General features: G+C 37.5%; 1 protein-coding gene and 1 long non-coding RNA gene across 3 annotated transcripts; one reads left to right on the top strand and one right to left on the bottom strand.

Annotated features, from left to right (window-relative positions):
• The first annotated feature begins 8,044 nt into the window (after positions 1 to 8,044).
• Positions 8,045 to 12,490, top strand: LOC103444053 (protein trichome birefringence-like 43). The gene is made up of 5 exons (XM_017334145.3): positions 8,045 to 8,565; positions 10,499 to 10,670; positions 11,455 to 11,636; positions 11,726 to 11,884; positions 12,037 to 12,490. The coding sequence occupies exons 1-5, from the start codon at positions 8,240 to 8,242 to the stop codon at positions 12,335 to 12,337; spliced, it is 1,140 nt and encodes a 379-aa protein (XP_017189634.3). The 5' UTR covers positions 8,045 to 8,239; the 3' UTR covers positions 12,338 to 12,490.
• Positions 11,340 to 14,621, bottom strand: LOC103444046 (uncharacterized). 2 transcript variants are annotated; one of them, XR_011571272.1, is made up of 5 exons: positions 14,156 to 14,621; positions 13,969 to 14,030; positions 12,160 to 13,861; positions 11,760 to 11,948; positions 11,340 to 11,645 (listed from the first exon to the last, which is right to left on the bottom strand). It is a non-coding gene; the product is annotated as an uncharacterized lncRNA (long non-coding RNA). The 2 variants fall into 2 exon arrangements; XR_011571273.1 differs by having other exon boundaries at positions 13,809 to 13,861; positions 14,156 to 14,616.
• Positions 14,622 to 22,834: the final 8,213 nt, after the last annotated feature.

Raw genomic sequence — 22,834 nt, 5'->3', positions numbered from 1 at the left:
TATATGGTTATCACTTACTTAACCACAATAACCAAGATCACTCTTGGTTCAACCAGTAGTTTTGAACAACTAATTGGACATTCTTAAATTGTCTTAAGAAATGTCAAATGTGTAAGTAATAACCAAACCAAGAATAAGTGTCTAAAATCTATAAAAGGTTTAAAGACCTTAGTCACTTAATAACAAGACATCAACTTAGTGGAGTTGGAACAATAAGCTTAAAAGGTTTGAAGCTACTCCATAATATCATCTACCGGTATACTTCAGAATTATAAACTTTGAATGTATAATGCGATTTCTCATTAAAGTCATGAGAAGCAGTGGGAGGTGAGAAAAATGATATAAACTTGAATATGATTGGTTTATAGTTGTCTAAAATTAATAGTACAATACTATTCTTATTGAGCTTGTAATTTTAATTGTTAAAGGTCTCAAGCTCTTCAAAGCGTTAAAATTCTATGTTGTGTAACATTCTAAGAATAACCTATGAATGTTGGTTTCACCAACCTAGCATAAAATGGTTATATGTTGGGAGTTGTCCATCATTCTCATTTATGAGAACAAGCTAAGAACAAAGCAAATGGACAAGTTGATGAAACAAAAGGGAACAGTTTCAAAATGAGTCACAACATATTGTTTAAGAACAGGACAATCCAATTTCGGCACCTCATATAACTATAATTTTCTATGTAGTTTTGATAAAGAATTAAATCAACCACCTAGGAGGTATGGTTGAATTTCTATATTTTTAGTTGGATCCATGCTTCCACTAAAGATTTGGATAATTCTTATATGACTACTTTAAAAGTCTTAGTATGACTAAAACTTGAAATATGGTGTTTGACACCATATGTTTTAAATGAAAGGACTTGACAAAACAAGTCACACATTTGGTATTGGATCTAAATCCAGTTTTAATGCAATATTAATGGATTACTTAAGAAGGAATTCTTTGTGTATGTTCATTTAAACAACTTGTATTAGCTAGAATTGTTGACTGCCTCAAATCAATTGAGGCATCAACAATAAGCTAATGGATATGAAAGATTGGCAATAGATCCAAGACAATTTAGTGGGAGTTATATGCATTAATCAAGAAAATATAAATGTTAAGTTTTTTCTTAAAGTTTCGAATGAATGCTTAGTTACAACAAGGTCAGTGGGAGTGATGTCATACTTTTGAGCAACATGTTATGAATGAAGTCTATTTGATAGACTTAATGAAAAACAAATGTTACTCAAAATGACAAATTGTGACACGATCAATTTTGAAGTACAGACTTAAAAATGGACATAATGATACAGCAATGCTATCTCAAGAATGTTATATACGGAAATTGAATCTCAAACGTTGAAGATTTGATAAAGTATTTCTACATATGATAGAAAAACTACTTTCATGACCCTTATAAAGAATATGTCACAAAATCACAAAAAGGGACACATGTATGGACTTGTGAAATGATATCTAAAGGTGAATAACCATCGGGGTTGTCACTTTTAGATATTACTAAAAACGCAGGATCAAAACCATAACAACTGATAGAGTATTATTACATTTGAGAAAGGAATATCAGAGTGAGACTCTGGAAGCGTGCATTTACTTAGGTTATAAACCAAAGTGAAAATAACACATTTTAACAAATGGAACTTCATGGTCCTGAGAGTACTGAAGGTATCCACTCTGATACTGAGGATCCTGAGAGTACTGCTACTTTCCTGAGGTGTAAGCAGCGGCGTCGCCCTGATAATGATAAGTACCTTCTCGCCTAGTATAAGTATAACCACCAGATCCTGAAGCTTGTTGGGTCGGTGCATGTGGTGGGAATGAAGGCTGCTAGGGTCTCTGCTGACTCTGAGAGCATTGAGCAGCCCTATAACCCATCTGACCACAAGTGAAGCATCCACTGTTGTCTCTCCTACACTCCTCAAAATGCCTAATATTACATCTGCGGCATAAGGGAGCACCAGATCCACCTGAACCACCAAAATCTCTCTTCCTCTGGAACATAGGGCCTCTAGTAAATCTGCCACCTTTCCTCTGCATATTAGTAATCAATCCCTCGCTAGAAGAGCTGGAACTGCCACCACTCCTCCTTAAATTCTGAGTCTTGCGGGGTCCCTGAAATGCTTGCCCTTTTCCTTTGTCATCTCATCTCTGGCCCCCATTCTTTCCTTCCTCATCCTCGCTTTCACTAGGCATGTTCTCTGAGTCCTCAATCCTCAGTAGAATCTCATAAAACTCCTGGTAAGTGGCACGGTGAGTCGATGTTGCTATGGAATGCCATTTCTTCTTAGCACCCAATATGAAACGGCGGAGCATCTCAACCGGGTTAGCAGCAACCTCCGGATCATATCTCGACAGATCAGTAAACATCCTATAATACTCATTAGCTGACATCTTTCCTTGCTTCAAATGAGTAAACTCCTGTTTCTTACGATCAATATACTCAGGATGAATGAACCTTTTTCAAAACAGCTATTTAAATACTCCCCAGTCTGCAATCTTTGCTGGGGTCAACTGGTAAGACTCCTGTCTCCACCAGGATGCAGGCTGCTCTCCCAAAAATCAAGTAGTCGTCTCAACCCACCTATCAAGAGAAAGATTCCCCTGACTCTGCATCACTAGAAATGTCTTCTCAATATGATTAAGCCATTTTTCTGCCCCCTCATGACCTTCATTTCCAATGAAGTGAGTCAACTTCAGGTTATAAACTGTCTCAAGAGGTGTCCTTTGAGGAGTACGGAATGCAAGCTGAATGGCAGATACTATAGCTTCCCCTAATTGAGCAATATTGGGGAAACTAGGTTCAGCTGATTGACGGGGCTCTCTAAGAGGCGGCATAGTTCTGACATAAGACATCACAATGATTAGAATATTCAAGAATTATACAGGACTGCTAAACCTAGGCTCTGATACCAAATTGACACACCCCGACCGAGATCAAGGCATGATGGCCGTCACATGAGAGTGATGTATCTATGTGCATAGTGCGGAAGCAATAATGATAACAAATATATGAATAATTAAAAACCAAATTACTAAAGTGCATTACTAAACAGGAAGTGATAGGAGTTAGTTACAACAGTAGACACTCTTAATCAGAGCATAAGTCTAGGTGCAGTCCAATAAGACAAGTACTAGTTATACAGTACCAGGAATGTCCTACTATTATTTAGATAGGTTAGAATTACCGACGTCCTCAAGCCACCAACAACAAGCTTACTTAAAACTTGGAGAGGCGCAAAACAGAAAACGTGAGTAGGCAAAAACAAATGTTTTACAAAACCATTTCATTTATCAACATATCTAACCCCTCGCTGTAAAACATGTATAATTTTTCCCAGAATCAAGATATAAGCACATATATATATATATATATATATATATATATGAAATCATATCAATTCAATTCATGCTTCACATAATCATATTCATATGTATGCCATGCCAAGATATAACAGAGTAAGCAATTCAGGTAAGAACAATTTCATAGAAATATAACATGTTAGCCGGAACCCCTGTGGTAGTCTATACGGCTGACATCATAGCTCAAACTCAATCTAGCCGGAGTCACTACTATGACCTATACGACAATATACTGCACAAGAGTCGGAACCAAATGAAAAGGTCTGTACGACAATAATGGGTGTAATACAATCATGCTTAATACTACTCTCATATAATAGTTAGGCGATAAATCGCTAATCACCTACGAGTCGGAACCATAAATAAGGTCTGTATGACAAGACTGTGCACCTAAATTGGATCCAATATGAGCATATGGTGCGGGAGGTGACATAATAAACAGGCATGTGCCATATCTATGGCTAAATCACAAACACCCTAAGTGCAGTTTTATGAGCTCAAAAGTATTCAATCACATATCACATCATCGATGATTCATATAACCAAACACAACTTACCTCGGCTTACCTGAGCATCCACAACACCACAATTATATATATAACGTATCACATGCCAATTCATACTTGAATTATAATTTATATGCATGGCATTTATGGCATACTATCATTTAAAACACATATTTCTGGGAAAATATCGAGTATATAAATATATACTGAAAATCAAAAGCCCACTCACTAGTATGTCGAAGGGTCGTAGCCCCCGAGTCGCCATTAGATACGCTCGTCCTCGGGATAAGTCTCACCTATATGCGAATTAACTATAAAAACGTTATTTTAAAGTACATAGGCAAAACTAGTTAATAACTTCTCATACAAAGCTCAAAATGGGTATATGAACATACCACAGTGACCTACATAACCTCAGGATCATCCCCATATTTTTAGATAAATTTTTGGAAGCCTCACGCGCCACCACACGTCAATAATGGCACGGCCAGACACGCCCCCCACGCGCGGCCATGTGCCAGGCACACTGATGGCGTCAGTTAGCGCCGTCAGGTATATACAGCGAATATTCCGTTAACTTCTAACTGTTACCGTTAAATCTAACTAACAACATTGGAATATTCCTTCAGACTTGACGGAATATTCCGTTGTCTTCAACCTTGGGACTCTAGCGACCGTCGCCGTCGCCGGAGAACTGGGGACTTTTAGAACTTTGATTTCTCACTCGTTTCTTCACCATTTTTCACGCAATTTATACCAAAATGAAGCTCTTAACTTGTAGAACACAATCATACTAATTTAAAGTTCTAAAAGTCACGGGATCCCACCGGAGAATTCCAAGAAAAATCGGCCAAACTTCGTCCGCACGATCCCGACGTCCAAAACCTTCAAACGAAGCACTTCAAGCTTCCTTGGGACCTTACTAAGCTTCTTACAAGCTTCAAATTTCCAAAAACATCCATAATTACGTGTGCATGAACAGTGCACAAATCAAGGGTTATGAAAACTACGGTTTTCGAAGGTATCTTTACCTGAAATGGGTACCAATTGGCTCGTCTGAGCTTCACGAACACAATGGTGCCAATTTTGACCACGATCCGTGAAGTTTCAAGGGTTTTGGGTGTTTGTCCATACGAGTTCGAATGAGAAAGAGAGCCTGCGAGAGAGAGAGCACGAGAAGGGAGAGTGAGGGAGTGAGTGTGGTGTGTGTGTGATCCACGTGGTCACCAATCCAAAACCGCACAATAACCTCTAAGTCTCAATATGTCACACATACAAACTACAATTTTCCCGTCCAAGGATAAAATTGTCATTTTACATCACTGATAACTGAATTTCGGGACAGGTTGTGACACTCACGGCAAAAAACATAGTGGAAGGAAATTTTGGGAATAAAAAAAAGGGAGAAAAGTAGAAAAGAAGTCACCATTAGATTCATCTCATGGTATATATTAATTAGTAAGAAAAATAATTATAAGAATTTTAAATATAAAAGAAAGATAAAAAATTATATTTAAGAATTGTCATGTGACAAGTTTTGAGTAGATTATAGTGTCACTTAGCGAAGTCCAATGACAAGCCTCTAGTGCAAGCCAAGTTTCATACAAGTTTTTCTCCATATTATGATTAGTTAATGGCAAGGGTTCCTCTCTAAACAAAAAACTTGCCAAAACAAAAAAAAAACAAAAGAGAGGACGATTCCTCTCAGTGCGTTGGACTGTTAATCCAATCCCTATGTCAGTACGTAGGACTCCTACCCATTCACGTAGGAGATTGTCGACGAATGCATGTATCAGTTTTTGGGTGGAGAAGAGAAGGTGTTTCCTTTTCTAGTGCGTTATTTTTCTTCTTTTACAAATTTTTTTATTACCGGAATTGAGTTGCAGTATTAATTCATACTCCATATCCAAAACGGGAAGAATCCGACCGATTTACTTTCTTAATTAGTAAGAAATAATCTTATATACCTATTCAAGACTGCAATAGGCTAATATAAGGGAGTGTATTCAATTAGAATTTTGAGGGATTTTAATTATTTTAATGAATCTAAGGGTATTTAATCGAGATTTGAAGTGATTCTCTAAAATTTAATATATATTCAATCAGGATTTTAAGATAGTGTAAAATTAACAAATTCTGTTTTCAATTTCATTGTTCTTTTAAGTTAACCAAACAACAAAATTCACAAATTCTAGAAAATAAAATCCCTTCATTTCAATTTTGTCATTTTAAAATTCCTTAGTAATCTTAAATTTCTTCATCCAAACATAGTGTAACTTTTCCAAATTCTTGAAATTCGAATTCTAATTGAATACACCTAGAATGTTATAAACTTTTTTAAAATTCTAATTGAATACACCCATATTTCTAAGAATTTTAATAAACTATCATAAAATCCTAATTAAATACCCATTGAATTTCAAATAATCACTTAAAATCCTGATTGAATACCCCTAGATTTATTAAAAGAATTAAAATCCCTCAACATCCCAATTGAATACACCCCCCAAGATTTCGAGAGAATTAAATTAAAATTTTACATGAAATCTCTACAAATCAATTAGACTCCATAAAAATCCATTGAAATCTCTCAAATTCCCAATTGAATACACCCCCTAAAAGCAAGGGTTGATATAGACATATTGTCACTTCTTCTTGGAGCCTTTCATTGAGATAACTCTAGAGATTTGTTCAGTGTTGATATCTCTTTATGCTTAATTGGTTCCTTAACATCATATTGTTGTTGAGAATACGAAGGTGAAGTGATCCGATCTAGTGGTTCAAGTAGTAGCAAGAGCCGGTCATCTCTTAGAATGCATATGTCTAGTGGAATGAGAATGAGTAAGTTCCTTATATATTACTTTTGAGGAAAAATTAGTTAAAATTATCAATTTTCAAATTGAAGTATTATCGTTGATGTTTGATTGCTATGTTGTCCATATTTGTGAGAGCGATTAGAAAATTTGTCGCTCTAAACACGTCTCCAAGAAATTGGTTCAAATTGGTGAGCAAAATGCTTAATATCTTTTGTAATAGTCTTCAATCTCCATCGATTACCAACTTAGCATCACCCCCCACAGAGACAGGCTTAAAACTTTGGTCTTGCTAACTTTGAAGCTTCCCTGAGAGCAATCCCTTTCACAATAGGGACAGTAGTACCCCTAAACTGTAGATTGATTCGATTTGAACTAGGTTGTCCCTTGATTCTTCATCTTTGTGGCCTTTTCTCTATTTCGCGTCCAGATTTTTTGTTTCTGTATTGTTGCTTGCATGAGAATTAATTAATCAGTTAAATTTTAATTTTTTTGGCTATCCGAAGTTGAATTAGTATTATAGTTGCATGATTTAATTAAAACCGGTCAATTGATTTATCTTATCTTTATATGGTCGATAGTGATATATTTCCTCCAAATATAACAAGCATTCCTATGAATATTGAAGTATATTTTTAGTTTATCTTTCTACCAAATGCTGTTAGAATATATATATTTTTTTCAATTTAAAATTTAGGTACAGTGGAAGGTCGAATCGTAACAAAACAAAAAGGTTATTTTATCTTGCACGGCAATTCTCTTTTCTGTTAGAAGCCATTACTTGCACAGGTCGCATTTGCATGGGATAGAATTCTGAATCCTTCATAGTCGCCAAATCAATTATCTTAAGACACCAACAAAGAATGAAAATTTCCGACAAAATTTTATCGTGGCCCATGTGTATGCACTCTATCCAATTTGTACACTGTAGATAACCTTGTAGGACTTTATATAAAGGGTCCTTCTGCTACCATTTTAGACACTCCAGAAGAAATCAAGTCATCTCACTGCTTTCTCTCAGTATCATTGTTCCTTCTTTCCGGACCATTATACTGACTTGTATATAAATAAAGACGTAAACAGAGTAATCATCATTTGCGTTTTACTTCAATCTCTAACAAAGATTCTCTCACTTTTATATATTTTAAACACAGAATTTTTTATTTTTTATTTTTTGCATTTACTCAGGAAAATATTTAGAAGCCAATTCGTTTGTTGGTCGAGAAGTCACTGTCACGTAACAAATCATTTAGTTATTATCATTTGTGTAAAGTTTTGGTTGTGAAGACTGAAAAGTTATGTTTTCCCTTATTTTGATTTGGTGAGCCCACAGAAGCTAACCAATGGACAGCTCCAAATTGTCCCCTCCTAGATATCTACATTCTCTCTAACTCCACCAAACCATTTTGAAACTCCCTCTCCCTCTCCCTCTCCCTCTCTTTCAGTTCCCTCCCTCTCCATATTTAGTTTACCAGGAAAAACCAAATCCCAGTCTCCATTATTTCCACATTACCTTAATTTTACCATATATATTATTACTTCATAGTTCTATGATATATGTATACATATACTTTGTGAGTTGGACCAGCCTTCTAATATCCCTCTGTGTTTTCATGGCTTCTTTTGCAATTGGAGCTGCAGTAGTTCTGCTTCTACTTCCTCTTCTGCATCACCAAGTGCATGGAGGACTCGTAGGGAGCGATATCAACGACTGTGATGTTTCTAACGGAAACTGGGTTTTTGATGATTCATATCCTCTTTATGCCGCTCCCAGCTGCCCCTTCATTGAGAAGGAATTTGATTGCGTAGGGAATGGCCGCTCGGACAAAAACTACCTCAAGTATAGATGGCAACCCTTTGCCTGCAGCTTACCAAGGTACGCGACGATTTTCAATGTTATACACGCATATTGCATACATACATAGATAATATTCTCTTACCCGACTTCTTACGTGTTGTATCACGAGAGTCTCAGTTTGAATCACACATGTTCAGATAAAACTTGGTCATCCGAGCAAATAATTAGATTGCTAATGTGGGTAAACTAATTACAAAACTTATTGGTCCAAAACTTTTTGAGTTATCACCTTCTAATTTTACTCTCATGGTCTAACTATATATCCCACACCCTGTTACATGCGTGACTCTATCTATGAACTGCTCGTTAGGCTGGTCCTTAATCATTTGAATGCATTTTCGGTGAAAAAAAATCCTTTATTTTTTTTAATATTTCACGAGTTTTTGCAATGTCATATCGCATTAGTAATGAGGAATCTGATTTCCGTTTCAATTTACAATGATATTTCTAAAATTGATGAGATTTTTTGAAAAGGCATTGGTCCTTATTACTTTCTATGCATTTGAATTTGTAAAATATTTTATGGTGCTTTGAAGTATTGATTATTTTGGGTTTTTTGATTTTTAGATTTTGAATTTTGTATTTTTGACCAAGGTTTTAGCTATTTAGTCCAAATAAGTTTCTAAAAACGATTAAAAATTATGAAATATTCGATACTCCAAATAACCTTGTCCTAGAAAAAAGAATTCATGCCCTTGATGTTTTGGTTCAGAAAACTGAAAATTAATTTTGAGTAACTTTCCATAGCTTCCAACCTCGTATATATGCTTTTGTTTCTTTTATCGTTGTTTGTGTTATCCGATCTTATTAGCCACTCTGGACAGACTCGCAAACTTAAAGCCCATGTGAGATGTGATATGGCTTATTGTTTTGGAATTTGTTCAACTAATTTTTGCTCTGCTGTATTTTTCCTTTAAAGTTTGGATTTTTGAATGTTGTTTTCATAACACTGTTTAGTTGATTACACGTAGACATTAATTTTCCACATTTAAATATTTCTCATTAAAACAACAATATAAATAAAAGTTCTTCTACCTTTCCTTACATGTAAAAGTATTTTATTATTTTATTTTATTAATTTTAAACTTTATGATTGGGTTGATTTTTGCATCATTACAACACATTTGAGATTGGTTGGTAGCATTTCGCATTAGCACTTTGGTTCCTTTCATACTTTAATACAAGTTGAAGAGCACCTCTATATGGTATTTACCCTTTTTCAACACTATGCTGTGTATATATGTGTGTGTGTATATATATATATATGAGGACCATGGCCAGATGGATGGTATGTGGATATTTGCTTTTATAAGTTAAAGTCTCTGTCACAACGAGTATTTACCTTTTTTTTCAACGCTATGTTGCATATATATATATATGTGTGTGTGTGTGTGTGTGTGAGGACAATGGCCAGATGGATGGTATGTGGATATTTGTTTTTATAAGTGAAAGTCTCTGTCACGTAATTGAGAAATATACTTTGCAAAAACAATATCAAACTAGTATTTACCCCCTTTTTTTTTAAACGCTATGTATGTATGTATGTATATCTATATGAGGACTATGGCCTGATGGATGGTATGTGGATATTTGCTTTTATAAGTGAGTCTCTGTCACGTAATTGAGAAATATACTTTGCATAAACAATATCAAACAGTCGTTGGTCATACATTTTTCTTAATTTGAACATGAAATTAATACATCTTAAGATTGATTTCTTTGGCCATATTCTTGATAAGAGGAGATTCCAAATTTCCAAAATGGATAAATGGCACGATCGGAATTTGAATGTGCAATTCAAATTAACAATTTTGTGATAAAACAACATAAATTTACTACGAGGGAACATTTGCACAAATCACACAATTTACTTATCTTTGTAACATACTATCTACTTAATACGTTATAAAACTTTGATATTGACCTGTGTGTTTGAATTTTGATGATGCAGATTCAATGGAAGTAGTTTCTTGTCGACATACACAGGGAAAAGCATCATGTTTGTCGGGGACTCGTTGAGTTTGAACCAATGGCAGTCACTTATTTGCATGCTTTACACAGCTGTTCCAGGAACCAAATACACATTGGTCAGGAAAGAAGGACTCTCTACATTCATATTCCTGGTGAGCATCTCGTACTCAAATTATAGACCTAAATTCTTATATTTGGATCCTAAAAAAGTTGTAGATTTATGTATTTTGGATTTCATCTCCAATGCAAGGACTCAAATCCTGACACTTATTTTGAGTTTTAAGTTTTGAGTCTTTGCATCGGAGGAGAAACAATGAACTCAAAACTCAAATTTTAAGTTTTGACAATTTGGGTATGTGCACTGGAAATGATTGGAGTCAAAACTCAAACCCTAAAATTTTTCCTTGTTGGCATAGGCTCCACCAATGACCCAAATCTCCTATTGAAAGTCAAATTTAGGTCTCAATATGTTTGCCTCAAGTTTTAAGTCTTATGTGCATTGAAGATGCATTACTTCTCAAGTCTCAACTTACACCTAATTATAATCTATATATTAGATGCACAAAATGATGATCTATATATGTTTTTATTTTTCTTATAATTATTTCTATAAAAGAGAAGACTTAAACTAGGTACACCAATGTGGTTAGTAACTCAAACTAATAACACATTATATGTTTTAAAATTTTCATATAGTAACGTATTATTGGTTTGAGATATTGTTATAATGTCTCACTTAGCATAAAGAAGTAGATGATATTGTTTGGTTCAGTTTCGAAATGATCATGTTTGCTGCACTTTGCTCCTATGACAATGATTGCTTTGTGTTCCAAACTTTTTTGTTAATTCGAAATCAAGAAGTTGCCATTTATTAGTTTTACATGACAGATTTGGTTGGATTACTTACATGATGAATGCCAATTCAAAAATTTTCAGGAATACAATCTGAGTGTGTCCTTCTCCCGAAATGCCTTCATTGTCGACATTGTAGGCACACCTGATGGCCGTGTCCTCAAACTCGACTCAATCTCACCCGAAAACGAGCAACTGTGGCTGCAAAACGATGTATTGATCTTCGACTCATGGCACTGGTGGCTTCACGTCGGAAGAAAGCAACCGTAAGACGCCTATTGATTTGAAATCCACTAAATCTTTGAGTTTGCGTGTTGTGCAAGTAATTGAATGTTTGTGTTCAAATGCGTTGCAGATGGGATTTAATTCAAGTGGGGAATCAAACTTACAAGGACATGGATCGGTTGCGTGCATATGAGAAGGCGTTGACCACTTGGGCTGGATGGGTTGACTCCAAAGTGAACTCCAACAAAACCAAGGTCTTCTTCCAAGGTGTTTCTCCAGATCATAGCAAGTAAGTATTCTCAACTGCCAGTGCAAGTATGAACACGGCACGAACATGACGCACCCGAGAGAACCTGAATCACAACCCATTTCGTAGAATTGAAATATTGAGCAGAGTTTCTGATAGTTTCTAATCAAACTCAATCTTTTTGTTTGTATCAGTGCAACAGAGTGGGGTGATCCTCAAGCAATTAACTGCAATGCACAAACAGAACCACTGCCAGGCCCAGACTTTCCAGGAAAACCACATCCAGCAGAGCAAGTACTAGAGAAAGTGTTACGCACCGCGTCAAGGCCGGTCCATTTGCTGAATATTACAACTCTTTCGCAACTACGAAAGGATGCGCACCCGTCGGTCTATGGCCTCGGCGGGCACCGGGGCATGGACTGCAGCCATTGGTGTTTAGCTGGAGTTCCTGATACTTGGAATGTGCTTCTTCATGCAGCTCTTACTCAAAATTAGGCATTCTTTATATCTCAAAGAATTTTTTTTTTTTTTACCAAATTGGCGATTAATAATCATTGATTAAGCTTTTCTCAAATAAGGCTTCATTATGTTAAATCTTACGTTAGCTATTCGCTAAAAGTTTTCTTGTGCTGTGCTCTGTTTGGTTTCCTTATTTTTTTTACTTACTAAATATATTTATAATCTAAGCTACACTGGGGGGGGGGGGGGGATGAGAATTTGAACACGTGAAACAATGGGCCAAAAAGGAAGATTCTAACCACTGGAGAAATTCATCATATGTTCGAAAAGTAGAGTCTAATCGCTATATATAATCACATAGAAAATTCAAGAAATAATCATGCAATTAAATATCAAATTTCATGCATACACAAGAGCAATAGGTTGTTTTTTTTTTTTTTTTTTTTTGAAAAATGCGATATTATATACACTAGGGCCTCGTTTGACAGCTTGGATTGTACTGATTATTTCTGTCGGATAGGATAAATAGCCACCGGATAGTACTGACTAAATTAGTCGGGCATTTGGTGCAGTATCGGATTAATGACCGTATTATTTATACTGTGTTTGGTACTGAACCGGATAGGACAAGAGAAAAAAAAAATTAACAAATCTTTCTTTGTTTGTTGAACTTTTCTCATATTTATACCTATTGAAAACCACACAAATTTTCAAATAACAAAGAAACATAGTAAATTCCATACATCAAATTCAAAATATTTTCCAATAACATAAAAGAAGGTTCACAAAAAACAACTACAATCGTTACATTATATAATCCAACCACATATTCAAGTTCATAAAATATACAAATGCAAGTTGGTTTCAGTAAGAAACAATTTGTCCAAATAGCCAAAACATATGCATGCTGCTTTTAACAAAATATATGCATGATGCAGCTTTTAACAAAAGATATGCATGCTGCTTTTAACAAAATATATTGTTGTTGGTTTGAAATGTCAATTGCGGTTACTTTGTCCAAGTAACATGAGTACAAAAGCTTTTTTCATTGCACCATCCAAAGACAAGAATGTCCTCTCATTCTGTGGCTTTTCGAAAAGAATATTTAATGCCTTGATTTGATCCTCAATAGACAAATCCATCTTTGACAATTCTGAAGCAATCTCAGGTTTTGGATCCACTCCTTTCCCAAAAGCAGCTTGTAAAACTTCGTATAAAGATACAAGCAACTTTGGTACTAGTTTTGAGTTAAGTTTCCTGCCTTGTGTTTTGTTAATTTGATATTATTTTTTTTCCCATTCTAATTTGGCATCTGTGGTTGTCTTCACACATATATATATCCAGATAAAAATTCCAATCAACAATTCAACAACCCTAGTCCGAAATTCAACAATTCAATGCCAATCAACTACAATCGTTACAGAAAATATTTAAAACGATGAAATGAAGTATCATGTAAAAGGTCATTCTAGAAACTCAGGAAACTTTGATGAATTCAGCTACTAACCATTCTTATATCTTTCAGAAGCGGCTGGGAAGTATTGTGTGTGTCACAGCCATCTGCACACACCACCATTAATTGAATTCCAGAACATTACAACTTACTAACGTGCTCTCTATGTGCAATTGCATTATTATGAATCACGTCAGTCACCTCCACATAATACCTGAATTGGTTCCTCCGCTTAGACCAATTTTTTTTCAAGATTATCGGACAAAACCACAAATTCTAGGAAGCCAAATAACAAACAGAGACAGAATCAGGAAGCAGCAGAGGCAGGAATCTTACAACAATTATTGAAAAAATTTCTTCCTAACCAAACAAAAAATAGAGAAACAAATGAACCAACGCACCTAAAACATTGCGATTCGTTTCTGGAAAGCAACGGGAAGCACAGTCAAACCACCTTCACAAACGATCGGATCGGAATCGAAACGAAAGAGATAGAGAGATCAAAACAAAGGCAAACACAGACGGAGAGAGAGGAGAACAGAAGAGGAAAGGAAAATAACCCTATCGACCCCATCAATACCCACATCCCAAATTTCACAATTTTTATCAAAATTTGATGCAGTACGAAAACCCATCAAAATCAGGGAAGATGATGAGTTTTACCCGAGGACTCGAGCTGAGTTTTGAAAGAGAAGTCGAGGACTCGACCTGAGTTTTGAAAGAAAACTCGAGCTGGGTTCGTCATTTCTGCGAAAGAGAGCTTGTGGGTACTGCGAGAGAAAGAGTTGACGGAAGTGAATCGGTGAGAGCAAAGAGAGAAAGAAGCAAGTCGAAACATCGAGAAGGAAGAACACGCATCACCATTTTGTTCCCACATCATAGCAAACCGGCAAAGTTGAAATAACAAAAAAGAAGTAGGGGCAAAAACGGAATCACACTGTGCTTATGAACAGTGTTTCAGTTCTTTTTCTCTTTTAGTATATACAAGCATTGAAGCCCGCGCGATGCTGCGGGTTTCAAAACTGTTGTAAACGTGTAAAAAGTAAGGCATATATACGTGAGAAAATATGTGCCAGAGAGTACGCCATAGCCATAACTAGAGAGTACTATTTACATTCATATATTACATGACAAAAATTGGGATGGTAGTACACCATAGCTAAAGAGTACTATTTACTTTCATATATTACATGCCAAAAATGGAGGATGTTAGTATGTCATCCTCATGGATTGTTCTTTAAAAGCTATGGTCCTATTCCCGGGGAGACTAACGTTTAAAACTGTACAAAGCTCAAAAAGTAAGATTTGTTCCACTAAAGACACCCATATGCATCGTTAATGGTGTCTCCTTTGTCTTGTACGATAACGATGAACTGCAAATAAATACAAAAAACATTAAAAATAGAACTCGATCACTTAAGAATTGAATGAATCTAAATTGCATATGATTTGCAGGCACACAAAAATTAAAAAGTCAGATTGGTTCACATTTTGTATTAGCCATTCAATTCAGTAGCCATTCAAATCAGTACACACCTAAAAAAAACATAAGCAAAAAACAATTTCTCATTCCTCAATTTCTCTGAAATCAAATAAAAAAACTCATTGACACCAAGCTAGTGCATAGTAATAGGATCCCCAACAAAATTATCATAAGCAGCAGTTACGGACACTTTGCATATATAAATCAAAACCCATCTTATCATTCATTACCGCTTTTTTAGGTCATAAAAAGCCAGAGGAGAAAGGAAGCAGTAGGCAACGCAAATGAACTCTATCTCTAGATTTTCCTATTGATTATGCGATATTTATAAGATATAGTTCCGTGTTAGAGAGACTGCTCATTCAAGATGGGAAAACAATTTGTTAAGAAAATTGATTTATGACTGTTGGGATCCATACTTTATTCATTGGGAGTTTGATCTGGGCTTGCTACATTCTCGTCATCGGTCTCTTCAAATGCATAGGTCTCTTCCCTGTATCCACTTGTGGTATCACTTGGATCATATAAAATAGAGAGAGATTAAAGTATCAATGCACATCTAGTAATGGAAAAAAGGTTTATCTCAATTAATTTTTTTTTTTATAAAGACTAACCTTTTAGGTTTTTTTGTTGGTGTAGAGGTGAAAAGAGTCTTTCTGTTTGGCTCTCTTTGTCGTTTCTTTGAACTTGAGCTGCTCTCTGTTGGAGATGAAGGTAGAGATTTCTTGACTGAGAGTGGTGGTGTAGACGGTAGCATTTCATTAACCATATGTTTTTTCCCAAGATTACTTATTGTTTCATCACCCTTGTTGTTGTTTGAAGGATGAATTTGTGCATGATCCTCGAAAACATATTGGATGAACAAATTTAAGGAAAACATCCATTCTAAATATGAAACGAAAGCACATACGTCAAGTCAATGTTCTTACTATATTGATATAATCCAATGATGCATCAAATATAAAAATCAAATCATACCTCTACTTTGTAACGTTTTGATTTTGTTTTATCTGCAGCTAAACCAAAATTTCGACGGTTCCCAGTATAATTATGTGAAAAACCAAATAGCAACACCATGTAAAAGTCATATTGGGTGTCCACACCCACACCTATCAATTTACAAATAAATTTGAACTTTGAATTACTTGGGTTTCAAAAATATTTGCACAAAAATTTGAAAAAGATGAATAAATTAAAACAAAGTAATATCTACTGGCAATTGAGACTGACCCAAACCTGTTATCAACCTCTGTGCAGAATCGACAAAGTCTAGAACAACCTGGAAATTTACAAAAGTCAAATTTACAGCCAAAGGAGCAATTATTTACTGAATTATAAAGAAAAATCTTCACAAAATAGTGTCTAATTTTACAAATAAATGAAACCCAAATTAAATTTCTTGATAAAAACTAAAAGCTTGAAAGATTAATTGATTAAAAAAAACCGCATGAATCCTACTATAAAAAAGATGTAAACTTTTGCATTGGCAAACAATTCATAATCTAAAAATGATATCTTAAACAGAACACATTAATCCAAGTCAAAAGTTCCCAAATTTAAATCAACCAATACGAAAAAAATATAAAACATGGTTCATTGTTTCTCTTTGCATTTTAAATCACATGGTGTTTCCCAATATACTATTGTCTTAACATTTCTTATACTCATGCATTAGATAAAAAATGATACAACAACAACAACAACAACAACAAAGCCTTTTCCCACTAAGTGGGGTCGACTATATGAATCCTAGAACGCCATTGCGCTCGGTTTTGTGTCATGTCCTCCGTTAGATCCAAGTACTCTAAGTCTTTTCTTAGGGTCTCTTCCAAAGTTTTCCTAGGTCTTCCTCTACCCCTTCGGCCCCGAACCTCTGTTCCGTAGTCACATCTTCGAACCGGAGCGTCAGTAGGCCTTCTTTGCACATGTCCAAACCACCGTAACCGATTTTCTCTCATCTTTCCTTCAACTTCGGCTACTCCTACTTTACCTCGGATATCCTCATTCACAATCTTCTCCTTTCTCGTGTGCCCACACATCCCACGAAACATCCCACGAAGCATCCTTATCTCCGCTACACCCATTTTGTGTACGTGTTGATGCTTCACTGCCCAACATTCTGTGCCATACAACATCGCTGGCCTTATTGCCGTCCTATAAAATTTTCCCTTGAGCTTCAGTGACTTACGACGATCACACAACACGCCGGATGCACTCTTACACTTCATCCATCCAGCTTGTATTCTATGGTTGAGATCTCCATCTAATTCTCCGTTCTCTTGCAAGATAGATCCTAGGTAGCGAAAACGGTCGCTTTTTGTGATCGTCGCTAGATTGCTCCAGTCATTAGTGTGGATAAGTATATAAATGGATAGAGATAGGAAAGCAAACACCAGATGTACGTGGTTCACCCATATTGGCTACGTCCATGAAATAGAGGAGTTCTCATTAATTGTGAAGGGTTTACACAAGTACATAGGTTCAAGCTCTCTTTTAGTGAGTACAAGTGAATGATTTAGTTATCTGTCTCGTAGGTAGATGTGGCATCTTCTCTGGAAGTACTCTTCCTCCATCCAGGGGTGGTATCTTTAACTGGTGGAGATGCACAAGGTAATGTATCAATTTCACTTGAAGCTTACTTGTAGTTTCAGGCTTGGTCAAGCGCGATACAAACCATGTAGTAGGAGTCCTCCAAGTCGTCGAGCTAGGGGATCTGCTGAAAGAGGTGACAGACAAGGTAAGCAATCAGAGCTCCAAGCAATCAGTCCCAGATCAGAACTTTGATTTCGAGTTCCGGCTGATTGTTCACATTCTCCCTATCTTGCAGGCAGCATGAAGGATAAAGAGAAGAAAAATGAGAAGAGATGATATGGGATACTTTTGCTTTTGAAGAAGTAACTTTCCACAGGCTTATTCTTGAACTGGGCTGGAGGGTTTTCTGGTTTCCTCCAGAGTATAAGGCCGACTGAAGAATTTGAGGGTCAAAACAAGTCCATCAAATCTATAGTACGTTCGACCCTGCTGATATGGGATACTTTTGCTTTTGACAGAGTAGTGGATGTATCGGCACGTGTGCTGTTACGCTTGTCTCCACATGCTTCCTTGTATCCCTCTCACTTGCCCTATATGTTCCTCAGGCAGATGCGGTATCTTCCCTGGAAGCATAAGATGTTGAAGATGAGTACTCGAGAGCAATGCCAGGTAAGTAATCAAGTAAGGGGTTCCAGGCAGTCAGTTCCTGACTGGAAGCTTGATTCCAAGTGCTGACTGATTGCTCTCTTTCTCCTTGTCTTGTAGGTAAGAACAAGGCCAAAGGAAAAGACAGGGAAAAAACATGATATGGGATACTCTTGCTTTTAACCCTGATGATATGAGATATTCTTGCTCTAGTATAGCTTGTTTGCAGAGGTGTTATCGGGGGGAAAGAAAGCTGAATATTTCGAAAGGCTTCTTTGGGAGTGCCTTCTCAGATATGAGGAAGGGTTGAGCATTTTTGCAGGTCTGCCTGTCTGTTGGGGATGGAGGTCAACATATATAGGAGTCTCCCTAACAACAAGTAGTAATGCTATTCCCTTACCCTGCTTGGTCATAACACGGTAGTGGGAGCTGCCAGCTTCACATGTTTTAACTGTCAGAGCACTTTGAAAAAGTGGTCTGTGGTATCTGGAAAGCTGATGTTGCGTGTAAAGATTACAGACAAGCTTTATCCAAGAAGATCCGGCTCTTGAAGTTGGGAAAGTGGTGCCTCTTCGGTTTTCGAACAAGCAATCCTGTCGGAGATCTGGCTCTCAAGATTCGGAGAACGATGCCTTTTCGATTTTTGAGAAAGCCATCCTGCTAGGGGTCTGGCTCTCGAGATTCGGAGAGCGGTGTCTCTTCGATTTTTGAGAAAGTAATCATGTTGGGAGTCTGGCTCTCGAGATTCGGAGGGCGGTGCCTCTTCGATTTTGGAGCAAGCAGTCTTGTTGGGAGTGTTTTCTCGAATGTGAGAAAAGGTTGGGCATGTTTGCTAGTCTATCTTGCCACGAAGCACAGAGGTTGACACACAGAGACTTTCCAATTATCCAGCAGTGGTACTGTTCCTTTACCCTTGTGGGTAATAATATGGTAGCTAGACCTTCAAAATTTATGTGTCTAAACTTTGTTAGTGCTGTTTCATTGCTATTCTTTTACCCTTCTTGGTCAGAGCGGTGTAGTGTGTGCTGCAAGCTTCACGTGTCTCAACTTTGTCAGAGAACTTTGGCAAAGTTATCTGTGGTACCCATGAGCTAATGTTGCGTGTGGGAAGTGGGTGATTGAACAGTAAGATTCATGTGCTTTCTACTTCACCAGAAATCTTCGACATAATGCCCATAATTTCCGCAAAGCTGACAGGTGCTGACAAGGCTGAGAAAGTAGGTGCCTCTTCGATTTCTGAGATCGGCCCTCGTGGTCTTTGAGCAGCCCAGCTTTTGAGAAAGCAAGCGCCTCTTCGATTTCTGAGATCGGCCTTCGTGGTCTTTGAGCAGCCCAACTTTTGAGAAAGCAAACGTCTCGTGGTCTCTGAGCATCCTAGCTTTTGAGAAAGCAAACGCCTCTTCTATTTCTGAAGCTCCGTCGAGTGCAGATTTTTATAGAGGCTGGCATTAAGTTCCAAAGCACACTTGAATCTCCACCAGTAGAAGCTTCATTCTTGCACTTCTAAGATCTTGATTTGTCCGACCTTTTCTCTCTTCAACACCTTTGAAAATGTCTGGCCCCTCCGACCGTCGTTTTGACTTGAACCTTGTTGAAGAGGCAGCCACGCCTTCTCCAGACAACATATGGCGCCCATCCTTCGTCTCCCCTACTGGTCCTCTTACTGTTGGGGATTCCGTGATGAAGAATGATATGACCGCTGCGGTAGTGGCCAGGAACATTCTCACTCCCAAAGATAACAGACTACTTTCCAAACGGTCTGATTAGTTGGCTGTTAAGGATTCTCTGGCTCTCAGTGTTCAGTGTGCAGGTTCTGTGTCTAACATGGCCCAACGCCTATTTGCTCGAACTCGCCAAGTTGAATCATTGGCGGCTGAAGTGATGAGTCTCAAACAGGAGATTAGAGGGCTCAAGCATGAGAATAAACAGTTGCACCGGCTCGCACATGACTATGCTACAAACATGAAGAGGAAGCTTGACCAGATGAAGGAATCTGATGGTCAGGTTTTACTTGATCATCAGAGATTTGTGGGTTTGTTCCAAAGGCATTTATTGCCTTCGTCTTCTGGGGCTATACCGCGTAATGAAGCTCCAAATGATCAACCTCTGCTGCCTCCTCCTTCTAGGGTTTTATCCAGTACTGAGGCTCCAAATGATCCCCCTCCAGTGCCTGCTCTTTCTGGGGCTCTACCGACTACTGAGACTTCTCCTAAGCAACCTTTGTGAAGGCTCCCTCTTGTTTGTTTATTTTGACTCATGTATATGTACATATTTGTGACTTATCAGGGATATCAATAAATAGCTTTCCTTCATTTCAACGTATTGTGTTGAACACACCAAAGCCTTCTTCGCTAAGTTCTTTGAATTTTCTTTTGTTGAAGCTTGTATGTTGAAGCTTTGTGAGTGGAGCATGTAGGTTGAGGTAGTATTCCCTTAATTTCCCGAGTGAGGAAAACTTCTCGGTTGGAGACTTGGAAAATCCAAGTCACTGAGTGGGATCGGCTATATGAATCTTTGAACGCCATTGTGCTCGGTCCTGTGTCATGTCCTCCGTTAGATCCAAGTACTCTAAGTCTTTTCTTAGAGTCTCTTCCAAAGTTTTCCTAGGTCTTCCTCTACCCCTTCGGCCCTGAACCTCTGTCCCATAGTCGCATCTTCTAATCGGAGCGTCAGTAGGCCTTCTTTGCACATGTCCAAACCACCGTAACCGATTTTCTCTCATCTTTCCTTCAATTTCGGCTACTCCTACTTTACCCTGGATATCCTCATTCCTAATCTTATCCTTTCTTGTGTGCCCACACATCCAACGAAGCATCCTCATCTCCGCTACACCCATTTTGTGTACGTGTTGATGCTTCACCGCCCAACATTCTGTGCCATACAGCATCGCCGGCCTTATTGCCGTCCTATAAAATTTTTCCTTGAGCTTCAGTGGCATACGGCGGTCACACAATACGCCGGATGCACTCTTCCACTTCATCCATCCAGCTTGTATTCTATGGTTGAGATCTCCATCTAATTCTCCGTTCTTTTGCAAGATAGATCCTAGGTAACGAAAACGATCGCTCTTTGGTATTTCTTGATCTCCGATCCTCACCCCTAACTCGTTTTGGCCTCCATTTGCACTGAACTTGCACTCCATATATTCTGTCTTTGATCGGCTTAGGCGAAGACCTTTAGATTCCAACACTTCTCTCCAAAGGTTAAGCTTTGCATTTACCCCTTCCTGAGTTTCATCTATCAACACTATATCGTCTGCGAAAAGCATACACCAAGGAATATCATCTTAAATATGTCCTGTTAACTCATCCATTACCAACGCAAAAAGGTAAGGACTTAAGGATGAGCCTTGATGTAATCCTACAGTTATGGGAAAACTTTCGGTTTGTCCTTCATGAGTTCTTACGGCAGTCTTTGCTCCTTCATACATATCCTTTATAGCTTGGATATATGCTACTCGTACTCCTTTCTTCTCTAAAATCCTCCAAAGAATGTCTCTTGGGACCCTATCATACGCTTTTTCCAAATCTATAAAGACCATGTGTAAATCCTTTTTCCCATCTCTATATCTTTCCATCAATCTTCGTAAGAGATAGATTGCCTCCATGGTTGAGCGTCCTGGCATGAACCCGAATTGGTTGTCCGAAACCCGTGTCTATTGCCTCAATCTATGCTCAATGACTCTCTCCCAGAGCTTCATTGTATGACTCATTAGCTTAATACCCCTATAGTTCATGCAATTTTGTACGTCGCCCTTATTCTTGTAGATAGGCACCAAAGTGCTCGTTCGCCACTCATTTGGCATCTTCTTCATTTTCAAAATCCTATTGAAAAGATCAGTGAGCCATGTTATACCTGTCTCTCCCAAAACTTTCCACACTTCGATTGGTATATCGTCTGGGCCTACTGCTTTTCTATGCTTCATCTTCTTCAAAGCTACAACCACTTCTTCCTTCCGGATTCGACGATAAAAAGAGTAGTTTCTACACTCTTCTGAGTTACTCAACTCCCCTAAAGAAGCACTCCTTTCATGTCCTTCATTGAAAAGATTATGAAAATAACCTCTCCATCTATCTTTAACCGCGTTCTCTATAGCAAGAACCTTTCCATCCTCATCCTTGATGCACCTCACTTGGTTTAGGTCCCTTGTCTTCTTTTCCCTTGCTCTAGCTAGTTTATAGATATCCAACTCTCCTTCTTTGGTATCTAGTCGCTTATACATATCGTCATAAGCCGCTAACTTAGCTTCTCTCACAGCTTTCTTCGCCTCTTGCTTCGTTTTTCTATACCTTTCACCATTTTCATCGGTCCTATCCTTGTATAAGGCTTTACAACATTCCTTCTTAGCCTTCACCTTTGTTTGTACCTCCTCATTCCACCACCAAGATTCCTTTTGGTGTGGGGCAAAGCCCTTGGACTC

The sequence above is a fragment of the Malus domestica genome, chromosome 09 (genome assembly GCF_042453785.1).
Source record: "Malus domestica chromosome 09, GDT2T_hap1".
Lineage (NCBI taxonomy): Eukaryota > Viridiplantae > Streptophyta > Magnoliopsida > Rosales > Rosaceae > Malus > Malus domestica.
The sequence above is the reverse complement of the archived record's forward strand: the minus strand, read 5'-3'. Positions and strand labels throughout refer to the sequence as shown.

Bases quoted from the DNA above. Each gene is read 5' to 3' on its own strand.
- LOC103444053 (XM_017334145.3), top strand. From the start codon at position 8,240: ATGATATATGTATACATATACTTTGTGAGTTGGACCAGCCTTCTAATA. The intron at 10,671-11,454 runs GTGAGCATCTCG...AAAAATTTTCAG, and splicing joins TCTCTACATTCATATTCCTG to GAATACAATCTGAGTGTGTC. The intron at 11,637-11,725 runs GTAAGACGCCTA...AATGCGTTGCAG, and splicing joins CACGTCGGAAGAAAGCAACC to ATGGGATTTAATTCAAGTGG.